Here is a 13,527-nt window from a genome sequence, read left to right on the forward strand (position 1 = left end):
TTATTTTTTTCTTTTTTTCAGATGATATCTTATTTCATTATACTGTTACTACAATTGCATTTGTGGCAGTGTTAATATATATTAATTATTGTAATTTGGTATGTGGATACTATCAACCATGGAGTAGAACTTAAATAATAAAGACAAAAACAAAATCAACCTTGTCATGTAATATCATATGCGGCAAGAATACGCGCAAAATCTTGCTACGCGCTTCTCAAGAGTTAACGAGCATATCGATCTTGTGTGAAGCGATAAGTATATAAAATTATCATATCAAATCATATATGCTTACATGTACATGTATATGTATAGTAAAAAAAATCCTCACTCTCTTCAGACATTTCGTATCGACCATTACAATGCAATCTAATTGATTTCACTATTATTTGGAGTTTAAGGCAATCGTGTTTGTTCGAAAACCGCCAAGACTTCAATGTGATTATTTGCATTAATAATTCGGCAATAAAAAATACAAATGCATCCATTACAAATATTGTTTTCAATGCACAGAGTGATAAAAAAGATTGATGATAAATTTTTGTATTTATTAAATCATTAGTAACATATTTTAAAAAACTTTGAAATGTTAGTTATATCTTATTAAATATAAAATAAATAATTATGTATAAAAAATAATCATCTTCGGCTTTGAATGACATTTTATATTTTAAAGAGCTTCAGGAACGCATCAATAATGACTTTCGGCACAATTTTTCCAAGCAATTAATAGCTCTCTCTCTCTCTCTCTCTCTCTCTCTCTCTCTCTCTCTCTCACGCACGCACGCACGCACGCACGCACGCACGCGCGCACGCACGCACACACACACGTCTATTGTCTTTCAGCAACAATTTCTTTTCCATGTATACTAATATAGTTATTTTTTAATTATATTTTTTAACGCTGAGATTTCGAACAATTTATTAAAAGAAGTTGTAAAGATTCTTGTTCTTCTAGAGCGTTACAATCCAAATTGATCCTTGGTTGTCTCATCTAGAGATGAGGTTACAAACCTCATCGATGAAGAAACAATGATTTTTCCGGAATTAGATTGTTAGCCTAATATTCAACCCCCAACCTGAAGGGTCAATGCATATCTACTAATATATGCCTACAATTTTTAACGTCGGCTCCGAAAGGCGATGGCAAATATATTTCGGCGATTTATTGCAAAGATGTTAAAAATATTCTTAATGATTTATTTTTTGAGAAGTATAACCACTTCTCAAAATCTTATCTATAAAAAGATGCATGGTCATCATTAATGCGTAGCACCTTGAAACTTATATCAAAGCTAAAGATAACTTGTTAATTTTTGGTATTTAATAAAATAACAGTTTTCGTTTTTTGTAAATATACGTTACTAATGAATTGCATAAACGCAAAACTTGTGGCTAACCTTTATCATCCTATATAAGATCGCAAAATATTCAGTATGAAAATTATTTTCGTAGAACATATTTCGCTTTTTGATTATCGAAATCTTGGCATAGTTTAATATAGAATAATAAGAGATCGTTTAGGACGTGATGTAAGAGAAGTGCGTTGATTTTCTCTCTCAAAGAATCTGTAAAACCTATCCATTTTTAAATACAACAAACAAAAATATCGAGAAGAATACCCTTAAGAATATCCAAGTTACCCTGTGGTTTACCATGAGCTAGATAATCGTTAGATTTTGTGATGCTCACTGCGTCCAGATCGTCTCTGATTATCCATTTTATATAACGATCACGTTTCTCTGCTTCTGTGGCGTTCTCCAGAGATTGCAAACCATCTGTACAACCTAAATGCTGCAGATTCTGTAAGTACAGTCTGCCAAGATGACTAATGGAATATCCGATCTCTAAGCTGTCTTTATTGCCACTCATGGTTTCTTGCGTAGTGACACTTGCGACAGGATCTAAAAGTCTCGATTGCACCAGTTCAACAGCATTAGTAAGATTATCGGATTGCACTGATGGTTCGCTCGCGCCCAAATTATTCTGTCTTATCTGGAGACACGGTAGTGTCTCGACGCTAAGACATGTATTCCTTTCCGCAATATTTGTGTTTAAAAGATTATTCGAATCTGCTGTCATACGAAATGTACTCTCCTTAAGCTTCGCGTTTTTAGAAAGATCGATAAAATTTTGAATAAAGGCAATATTTGTCTCATCGAAAGAACCGAGATTTGACTGGACGGGAGCACGATCAGTTAACGCGCTTGGTGCACGTTCAAAAAAATCAATATCTTTCTGATACCTCTGTAAAAAATATTCGCACTTTTCCTGATCGGTCTGAGGATACTGGTTATTAATCGAGCATTCTTCTCGTTTTAAGAAATCCTGATGTTTCTCGCGCTCCCTGAGTAAAAAATGCAAACTTCTACCAACTCTTTGAAAGAAGCTAGGCCGTTTGCGCTCTTTGCTCGCCGCCATTAAATCAATGGATTTTTTTGTCAACTTTTGCGAGGAATCAAGACTCCTCTGTTTACCGTGAAAAAAGATTTTCGACCGCTCTTCCGGCAGAAGATCCAGGCTCTTACAATCTGCCGTGGGTAGATCGATGCTTCTCTCGAGCGATTCTAAGCTTCTATGCGTTTTTTCTTTATTACGAAAAGAGAAATTTCTGCGTTTATTAGTGAAGGCTTCCTGCAACAATTCACTACTACTTTTCTTAAAAATCTCACCTTCCTTCTCAAGGAATTCTATGTTTCTCGAATCACGACGCGTCTCATACGCCGTAGTGAGACGTCGTGCGCCGCTCATTGTTGGACACTTGAATTTTTTGTCTCCGTCATAGTCAACGTAGTCTTTCTCTTTATCCGGACCACCGAAACAATTCATCGAACCGCCTGAGGTCGCTGCAACGTCATCCCTATCGTCTATCATCCGTCGAATGCAATTCGAATCATCTGTCTCTAGATCCTCAAACATTACGATCTCGCGATCTATGTCTTTCTCAGTTTTATGCCCATGAAAAAAATAACTCTGTTTATCGAGCTGACGGGACGTTGTATTTGGACTCCTCTCACGTGGTCTACTTAACACCGGTTGATAATAATCGCGCGATGTAGTCGCGGGATTTAAATCGACGGTACAATTGGGGCCTAATTCTCGACTATGTCCTAAATTGAGACTGGTCAGGTCTAGAGAAGCCGCTACATCTGACGGCGATAGCTGCGCCGCTCTATTACTCGGTGTGGTTAACTTGAATGTACTAAATTGACATGGATTTACCACACGTGTCGCGGCAACAGTTTCATTGCAGCCAGGTGTGGACTGTTGCGAGTGTCCGATTGTCACATTGCGTTGCGTTTTTCGATCGGCAATAGCGAAATTCTGGCTTGCGCAGAATTGTTGGTAGAATTGTATTTTACCTTGAAGATCACTCTTGTCCTGATTGTCCTGGTCACCACGAGTCTCCATCTCGCGTTTCTGTCGGATAGCTCGCAGACTAGCATTCGGTCCAAGCGTCGGCCCTACCGCCGTTACGGACGCATTCGGCAAACATTGCCGCGTGTAAGGTCTAAAATCAGAAGAAAACGTAAGTTTTACAATAAACAAATGAAATACATACAAAATGGAATATATTATACATTATAAAAAAAATATTTGATGAAGTATATAAATGGAGGCAGGCAATTATTTAACAAAATTTAAAAAGCTGTAATTTTTTTTATTTATGAACATTTATTTCTGAACAGGCTAGAAACTTGTTTTGAATGAAATAGATATACTTTAGATTCATGAGATCTTTAAATAAAAAATTAAATATTAATGAAAAGTATTTTTACAAATTATATTTTATTACTCATATTCGAAATTGCAGTTTCTTGATTCTTTGCTGCAGATGTTAAAAATAGAGCACATTTAAGAGTAATAAAATAAAGATGCTATCACTAATGAGCGTTTAATATTACGTTTAAGAATTTTTCAAAAAAATGGGCGTTCTATAATAATTAAAAAAATTAACCTCGATCGATGTTCCTGATCATTATTGGTCCCGGAAGGTAACGCTGCATTAGACGGTTGCGAATGCATAGGTGCTTGCTGTGCAGAAGGTAATGTCGGTTGTCTCGCGTTACCAAATTTCAGCATATTCCAATCGAAAACATAATCGTAGGTAAAGCCTTGACCATGAAACAGTGTCCGGAAAAGTTGTCGGAGATGCGAATAATCCGGCCTTTCCTCGAAGCGTAAGTCTCGACAGTACCTTAAATACGACGCAAACTCCACTGCAATGATTAATAAAATGTTTACTTCTTATATATGTATAGCATATGTAATATATAGTATAATAATAAATTTTGTGTCAATTTAGAATTATTATAATTTTTAATAAAACTATCAAGACATCAATAATTTTCGAGTTATAAATGATTAAAGAATTTGTACAAGCTAAATTACAAAGAATCAAATCTTTTATAAAATTATATTGTTCGGTTAAACTCACAAGGGGATGGCATAACAGTGAAGAGGAGGGGAAGAAAGAAAGAGAGAGAGAGAGAGAGAGAGAGTCATCGATTTTAATTAAACTTGGTAACGATATAAAATCCCTAAAAAAATATATAATAATATATATCTCAAAGAATTATTTAAAAAAATGATTAATGCAGAATTATTAAAAGAATATTCAAAGATTCTGAAATATTTTGTGTATATAATGCGTGCTATTATCTATAAAACTTACCGGGATAACCTTTGCAAAGTTCTTCTACAGGAGTAGACATTTTCTTCTCGGAAATGCGTTCATACTTCTGTCTCTTGGTTGCTGCTTTTAAGCCTTGCCAAGGTAGACTACCTCTATTAAAGTACATGAGAACATAGCCCAGAGATTCAAGATCGTCCCGTCGTGACTGCTCAATTCCTAAATGCGTATTTATACTCGCGTATCTGTTATCACAATAAATGGATTAGTCAAAATGATATTATACGGATATAATATCATACAATTATATATATAAAACCAACCTGGCAGTTCCCGTCAGATTTTTGTTTTCTCGATAGGGTATGTGCTTGTGTGTGCGCCCATCGCGATACTTTTTAGCTAATCCGAAATCTATGATATAGACGAGGTTTCCCTTCTTTCCCAAACCCATCAGAAAGTTGTCTGGCTTAATATCACGATGAATGAAGTTGCGACTGTGAATATAATCTGTTCTACTTATCTGTAGAATAAAAAAATTAAAGCACTGTTATTGTAACTGTATATTGCATTTCATGCGCATGCTTCATGCTTCAAAGATATACAGAACAGATAAACAAAGATAAACATATACAGAAATATAAATAAACTCTTTATTCAATATTTGATTTATTATTATACAATATATGTTAAATTAGTAACACTATTTTTATAAAATATAATTTTTTTTCTAAAAATGCAACATTTTATAAAATAAAACTAACTAATGCCTGTATTCCTTATTATTAATTTTTAATCTATATTTTCAATGACATTTAAAATGTGTTTATAAATATACATACATAAATCATATAATAATATACAATACTATAATTTATTACATAATACATACGTTCAAATAAAAAGAAACCGGATTAAACTTGTAAAAATTTAAATTTTATATTTGTACAATACGGTTTTCACCATGTTTCAAACATTCTTTGAAAAACTTTGTCTTAAATCGCACTAACACTTCGCGAATTAGCTTGGCCATATCAAAACATCGTTTCTTGAGTTTCAATTTTATTTTTTGAAAAACAAAAAAAAATTAGTCATGAAAGAGCTAAATCTAGCAAGAAAGCAAGAATACAAGAAGACTATATTGGATTCTCTTTTTTAATATCAAGAAGATTGTGCATCAGAAATCTCTTTTTGCTGGTTAAATAGTATAAATGTAGATTTTTTATTGCAACTTTTTAAAATGATTATGTGAAGATCATCGTAAAAGATCGATATGACCAAAGACTTCTAAGTTAAATTGCTACTTAAATCAATTTGAGAAAAAGATTTCTAGAGAGCGTTTTGAGGCATGGCGAAAGCGGTGGAGTCATTACAAATGCAGAACTACTTGAAAATTATATAGTACAAATTTAAATTAGGTAAATATTCAAATTATGTAGGCTTAATCCCAGTTTCTTTTTGTACATGTATGTATATTTATTTATAAACACATTTAGAAGTATTAATTATTATAAATGTCAATATATACAACTTCTAACTGCATAACTTAGTTAAAGCAAGTCTCTCTTGCAAGAAAAAAATATTTATTGAGAATATAAATATTTCTTAGCAAGAATATATACAATAACATTTTTCCGCAAAATGAAGTAATATATAATTGAATATAATCACAATATAAAATCTGAACGTATGGTAAAGTATTTGGCAAACACTCTTGCATATATACATTGAAAAAGATCCATGTTTAGCTTTTTATTTAGAGTGCAGCCATAAATATACAACCCTAATCCTAGAGAAGAATCCTATCTTGTAATGTATATCTTGCGTAAAGTAGCCACGGTAGTGTTGTTGCGCGTATCTTAGCGCTGAGACACTATCAATGTCTCCAGATTAATAAAATAATTATATAAGAGATTCTGAGATTTAAAAAAAATTAAATATAATTTTTGTTATTAATCAAAATATCTATTAAATTAATTATGTCAGTATGACATAAAAAATTATAAAAAATTTAAAACATAGTATATTGCTTTAACAATATATTTTATTTTGATGCAAGAAATAATTATTGATTGGTTATTCATACACAATATCTAGATAAAATAAATTTTTATAAAAAGAATATTTACCAATTGATCGGCAAGGAGCAGAACTGTTTTCAAAGAAAAACGTCTTGAACAAAAATTAAATAAATCTTCCAGTGATGGTCCAAGTAACTCCATCACCATAACATTATAGTCACCTTCCGAACCACACCACTTTATAGTTGGTATTCCAACTAAAATATTGAAAAAAGAGATTATACTATAATAATGATACAATGTTCTAATAGTCCAAAAAAAATCTAAAAAGATTATAATTATAGTTTAACTTAATTGTATCAGAGAATATCATACTTCCTTCCCTTCACTTTCTCCAAAAAGATTATGCAACTATATTACTAGTAAAATAATCACAGTATAAGTGTTATTTACTAACGCAATAAAAATTTCATAATTAAAATTATTAAGTCTTAATAATTATACATTTCAAATTACGATATATATTTCTTTATATAATCTTTTTTTTAAAGAGTTATTATCAATTTTTACTAATAAATCAATTGACAAACAATTCTTAGAACAATATTTGTTTACTTAATTGAAATCTCTATATCATGTTAAATTTGTCTTTTTTAACTGCTAATGTCAGGAAAAGATGCACAAGCAAGTAGATATCAGAGATACAGCTGTGTGTCGTGTTGGGTGGAAAGAAAAGATATTGGATCAGCTGTCAAATAAATGAGAACATGGATACAATTCCTCCTATAGAATAAACATTCAATTGATAATACAGAAATATTGACTTACCGCCTCCTTGCATCATCTTGTAAAACTTGGATTCTATGTGCAATTGCGGATGTCGTGTTTTTATGCATTCTAACTTGATAGCGACTTCCTCACCCGTGGAAATATTGGTACCTATGAATAAAGAAAAAGTTCTGGAAGGCTCATTTATGCGTGCACATACATTTACATGGATAGGATATATAAAGGAGACAAAGAAGGTGCGCGGAGAAATAAAAGATAGAAATAATGGAATAAAAAGAGAAAGAAAGTGAGAATAAAACATTACGAATTAGCGATTTAATGCTCTCTTGCGCAAAATATACAAAATCTATTGTATATCATACACAGACAAGGAGGATGAAGGGAGGAGGGATAAAGAGGAGAGAGGGAGACAGTATCGGCATCGAGACTGGCTCTACGATGAGGACGAATGAATCGCGAGTCGTGCGGACATGCGGTTGACGAGCGGCAGAGAGGGGTGGGAGGAACTTTCAACTTACCTAGGTAAATGTCGCCAAAGGAGCCGCTCCCGATTTTCCGTCCTAGCCGGTACTTATTACCAACACGTAGCTCCATCGTACACAAGCCCGTGCGGCGCACTCCGATGGAAGTATCACGGTCGCGGTTGCAATCACGGCGGCGGCGACGAGGTGACTAATATATACACACACACACACCAACAATCCAGCGTAGGGTAGGCAGCGCGGTACAGCAGCAGCTGACCCGACCTGAGCGTGAAGTGATACGATGTTCGATGTTCAATCTCAACAACAACGGGCGGCGCGTGCTGGACTCTGATTGGCTCGCTCGCTCGCGTTACTGGCTTGACGGCAACAATACCTCCATGCTCGTCGCACAGAAACTTGGACCGATTGATCTTGAACCTACGGGCATTTCTTCGTGGCTAGTCGCGATTAACAGAATAGCGCACCTCGTTGCGATGGCGGTCGCGCTGATGGCGGCGGCGCTGCGCTCGCGTTTGTCTATCGCCACTCGCTTTCTTACTGTTGTGTTGACGGCGCTGCGCCACTGCTGCTAGGATGCAAGGCAGATAACAAATCTGGCAGATAGGCAGGGATATTCACGACGAAGGTGACGGCATCAAGGAGTTTGTCCTGCAAGAGTGGGAAAGAAAGGACGGCCGATGATCAGTCGTAGCGAAATTTGATAAACGTACCGCGTAGACGCCTCGTTTATAGTGTAGCTGCAATAGCGGGACGGGAAGAAAGCTCGAATCTCGTAGTAAATGTCGATTCGATTGTAGAAGCGCGAGTAATGACCAATGAGATCGCACGTCGCGATCGCGGTAGGGCATCTGCCCACAGCCCGAGGCGTCCAAGCGGACCGGTGAAGAAGCACGACCGAAGATACACCAATCGCGACTGCGCCCTCACCGTCCTCGCGACGTTTCGTGAACACACGTTCGACTCATAAAGACGACCACTGACGAAAGGATTAAAGGCAGGAAAGAAAGGAAAATGATTGTTGCTCGAAGACAGCGCCCTCATGTATATTCATGAACAATTGATGCACAGAACGACAACTGCTCACTAAGTCTTGATCCTCATAGAGAAATAGTGGCCTAGTTTTCACCGAGAATTTAAACCAGATCAGAATGTAAGAACCAACCAATTATGGTCGAGCATTTCCCTGTCGTTCAACTGTAAAGGGCTCCGCACAATAAAAGAAACAGAGAATAAGAATTTCAACCTATCAGAAATGTATATTCCACAATACTTTATTTCTGATAGGTTGAAATTCTTATTCTCTATTCTCTATTCTTTGTTTTTTTTTATTGTGCGGAGCTCCTAATAGGGGAATATTCAATTGTAATTAGTTCTTACATTCTGATTTGGATTAAACTCTCGGTGGAAAGTAGGCCAGTGTTTTAAAACGGAGCGTTGATTGATGAAAAGCCGGGGATAAAATTTACCTCTATCACTCATTTTTTATCAATCAACGTTCGGCCTAATTTCGAGAATTTAAATCGGATGAAAATGTAAGAACCAACCAATTACAGTATATATTCTTGTTACAATCGAACGACAAGACAATGCTCGACTGTAATTGGTTGATTCTTACATTCTGATCCGGTTTAAACCCTCAGTGGAAACTAGACCAATGAGCAGTTGTCGTTCTGAATGTGCCCAATGGCTGCGTTCAGCGGACTCAACAGTTGAATGAGCGCTCGCTATTATTGATGTATTCTTTCAGATCTAAAATGCTGATTGGATAATCTAAAAGAATATACACCAATAACAGCAAGTGTTTACTTAACTGTTGAATAAGCACTCGCTGTTATTGGACGCATTAATAATAATCATCACAGATTTTTGCATAAAGTCTTGTGGGCCATTTGTTCCACCTTTTGATAAATTTTACTGGTTAGGACTTATCCCGGATCTATAATAGGTTTTTAAGTCTTAAGTTATAAGAAATGAACGAATCATAATCAATTCTCCTCGAATTCGACTAATTGAATTGATCAATTTCTTATTTTCTTATTTAAGGCATCTTAAAACATCTATTGTAGATCCGGGATTACTCTAGATCTACAATAGAGTTTTAAGCTTTAAACCATCAGAAATAGACGAATCATATAGCGTTTTCGGCCGGATTTGCATCAACGTGGTTAGAAAATTGTCGCAATTGGTTGACGTTACATGCTCTACTAATAGGAGAGCACGAAATATTATTACTTCAACCCTGATTAGTGCAAACTCAGTCAAGCCGAAAACGCTAATAATCAATTATTCTCTTCGAATTCGACTATGATTTGTCAATTTCTTACGATTTAATGGTGCGGCCTCAATAAAAGGAATAAAGAATTAGGAATAAGGAATAAGGATTCCAACTTATCAGAAACCGGGTATTCCCGTTTCTGATTTTTGACAGATTGAAATCTTTATTCCTTATTCCTAATTCCTTATTCCTTTTATTGTGGCTGCATCTTAAGACTTAAAATTTATTGTAGATCCTGACATAGAGTCAAATGCGAGGAAAATAATTGACTATGATCCATTTCTTATGACTTAAAACTTAAAAACCTATTATAGATCCGAGCTTTGGATCTACAATAGGCAATACCCCTTAAGCCCTAAAATAAAGAGTTCATTAAAAAACGTTATAATCCGTATCAGACTAGAGATTGAAATTGAGATTGGATTGGAATTTAACTAATCAGAAAAAAGAAAATATATATCAACTTTAATCAATATCAAGTTAACTAATTTGCTTTGATTGATCAAATTCCAATGTCCCAATCTCTAGTCTGATACGGACTTTATATTATTAATTTATGTTTTTCAAGAATAAATTAATTTTATTGGATTTTATCTTCCTCGATCATTTTATTATGAAAAATGTAGAAATTTTTTAATTTGACATTTTTCTGATAATAAAACAGTGATTAAAGAAAGTAAAATTTAGTAAAATCTTGAAAAAAATCTGATAAAAGCTTTGAGACAATCAAAACAGTTGATGTTGACGTTTTTCAATTACTTTCAGATTTTCGAAGTCACAAAAAATTATTTAGGATTGATGGTCTAGTATCTCATCGGTGTATACATGACTTTTCGCAGTCCGCTGGTCCTGGGTCCGCTCTATCTAATCTTTTGTGGTTTGTGGTTTCATGCAGTTTTGTGCATTTGGAAGGATTAATGGCATATTGTAAGTAACAGCTACAATTCAAACATCGCGATTGCAGTTGCGATGATCCGCGGTTTGTAATTTAGTTGTACTTATTTGAAGATATACACATGGGAGTACACAAGTGATCTTTTATCATTGTTAAATTGTATATCACATGTAAAACATGTCGCGACATCGAGACGTTCGTTCTATGAATTATTCTGATGGTAAGTAACTACACATGCGTTGTGAATCACTTTATTTCTTGCCAAGATTTTTTTTATCCTTACGAAGGAATTTAAACTTTAATCTTTCAAGATAACACATTTCGATTATGTATTAACAATTCTTTTTTTGTTACTATCATATTGTTTATAAAAATACTTATAGAATATAGCAATGTAACCTTTAATCATGCTTTTACCTTTAAGTAAATATTCCTGTTTATTGATGCGTTGTAAAAATAAAAATACATTAATTTTTTTTATATAGAATACGATGCCTATGATGACGTTTATGGACATTCAATAGAGGACGACTATTGCGTATCACCTAGTGGTATATGTTTTATGGATTTTTCTATGATTTTCAACAAAGTATCATCATTTATTAATTGTAAATATGTTATATACACAGTGGAGCAGTTTTTATTTGATCGAAGCAAACAACAAAATATTGCTTCATTCATCACAGAACCTGATATAGTGGAAGATAATGAAGATATTGATGAGTCTTCACCATTGTTCAATGAAGAAAAATTCAATCTTTCTGAATTAGAAAAGGCAAAATTAATGTCTTGTTTGGAAACAATTAGAAATGTTATAGGTGATACAGTATCTGATTCTAAATTGAAAGAGAAAATTATTCTGTCAAATTTTGATGCAAATATAGCACTTGATGCTATTTTAAAGGAGTCTTCACCAAAAAAAATCACTGGTATGCTTATTCTGTCATAATGGATATATTAAAACTGAAATATTAGAATATAATAATATTAAAATAAAAAAAATCTTGAAATACATTTACAGATTCTATAGAGAATAAGAAAGAACAATTGGAGCGACATCCAGGTATATATTGCACATAAGATCTTATTTTATATGTCTCTAATATTATGATAATATTGAAGCATAGTATTAAATTTGGAACTACTAATGACCTTGCTTTTTTTTTCTTTTTTTTCATGTTCTTTGTATTGGACTTCATCGGTAAGGTAAGATGTTTCAGTTGATGAATCTAATACATACATGCTCACAATACCTAGATTTTCTTTTAAAAAAGAACATATTTCTAAAAATTCTACTTGGACTAAATGTCAACCGAATAATATAGATAATTCAAAAGATGTAAATAATTCCTTCAAAACTTTCTCATCATTAGCTGGAATTGTTTCCCATCACACAGAATCTACAAATTCAAATATAACAAAAATATTTTCACAAAATAACACAAATGCACAACCTTTTAGTTCTTTAGCTGCTTTAACTGCAGACTATTTACAAAAATCTAATGCAACTAATAATGTAGAATCTCAAGATAGATATCAATCACCAGTCTCACAATTTATTATTCCAAAATTATCAATTAAGAAAAATGATGGTGAAGAAATGAGAAACATACATTTACCAAAATTTCACAACAATGAGAATAATAAAAGACAGCTAGTGTCTACAAATATTTTGGACAAAGATGAAATCGATTCACTTCAGAATGATTTTTCAAATATGGACATCTTTTCAAACAGAAATATCGTGATAGATAAATTAGAAAAACAATTTGTAAATCCAATAAATACTATAAATGAAAATTGCACTCCATTATCTGATGATTGGGTAGATTTGAGTGCTGCTTTAAAGGAAGCAGAATTTCTAACTGATAACGCTTTTTGCGATGTCAATTTGACTACTTCGACAAAATTGTACGATACGCCTAATTTAGAGATATCCCTTGAAGATGACGATAGGATAACACCAAATGTGTTACCTGTCACTTTAAATGTATGTGCTTTGAGATCTATTGAATTTCCATATACAAAAAAGAACATCTCAGGATTTGGAAAAACTTTATGTAAAAAGTGGAAGAGAAAAAGACCAATTCTTAAAACTATTGTACATTATAACACAGTTAAACCTTTTGACTTTTCTACTCCGTATCAAAATTTAAATCGATCTTAAAAGATATATTGATTGTCCGGAAAATTCGTGCCGATGTTCAAGGAAAATTGAAACGCAGAAAATTTAAATTTTAGTATACATTTATTAAATTATATAGGTTAGTCGGCACGAACTTTCCGGACAACCCAATATCTAAAAATAGATAAGTAAAACGGTTACCAAACATGTATATTTAGGGTGTCAACATTTTTTTGAAAAATATAAAAAAAATATAAAAATTTATAATAAGAATATTTTAATTGTATATGTATATATATATATACAT

At 33.4% G+C, this 13,527-nt stretch overlaps 2 protein-coding genes across 4 annotated transcripts in view; one reads left to right on the top strand and one right to left on the bottom strand.

The window, feature by feature from the left end:
* Window positions 1-8,051, bottom strand: part of LOC108684699 (casein kinase I-like) — a 17,862-nt gene extending 9,811 nt beyond the window's left edge. For both annotated transcript variants that reach the window (XM_018189154.1, XM_018189155.1), the window contains exons 1-7: window positions 7,959-8,051; window positions 7,480-7,590; window positions 6,760-6,908; window positions 4,957-5,153; window positions 4,676-4,878; window positions 3,959-4,220; window positions 3,363-3,511 (exon numbers count right to left, since the gene is read on the bottom strand). In XM_018189154.1, coding sequence (XP_018044643.1) covers window positions 3,363-3,511; window positions 3,959-4,220; window positions 4,676-4,878; window positions 4,957-5,153; window positions 6,760-6,908; window positions 7,480-7,590; window positions 7,959-8,034 — 1,147 coding nt within the window. In that variant the 5' untranslated portion in view covers window positions 8,035-8,051. The remainder of the gene's footprint in view (window positions 1-3,362; window positions 3,512-3,958; window positions 4,221-4,675; window positions 4,879-4,956; window positions 5,154-6,759; window positions 6,909-7,479; window positions 7,591-7,958) is intronic.
* Window positions 8,052-11,083: 3,032 nt separating this feature from the next.
* The window catches only part of LOC108684635 (HBS1-like protein), a 6,376-nt gene continuing 3,932 nt past the window's right edge, over window positions 11,084-13,527 (top strand). Inside the window, exons 1-5 of one of the 2 annotated variants that reach the window (XM_018189057.1) lie at window positions 11,084-11,127; window positions 11,209-11,315; window positions 11,581-11,646; window positions 11,725-12,024; window positions 12,117-12,158. In XM_018189057.1, coding sequence (XP_018044546.1) covers window positions 11,273-11,315; window positions 11,581-11,646; window positions 11,725-12,024; window positions 12,117-12,158 — 451 coding nt within the window. In that variant the 5' untranslated portion in view covers window positions 11,084-11,127; window positions 11,209-11,272. The other variant, XM_018189056.1, reaches the window with a different exon arrangement.

The sequence above is a fragment of the Atta colombica genome, unplaced genomic scaffold, assembly GCF_001594045.1.
Source record: "Atta colombica isolate Treedump-2 unplaced genomic scaffold, Acol1.0 scaffold137, whole genome shotgun sequence".
Taxonomy (NCBI): domain Eukaryota; kingdom Metazoa; phylum Arthropoda; class Insecta; order Hymenoptera; family Formicidae; genus Atta; species Atta colombica.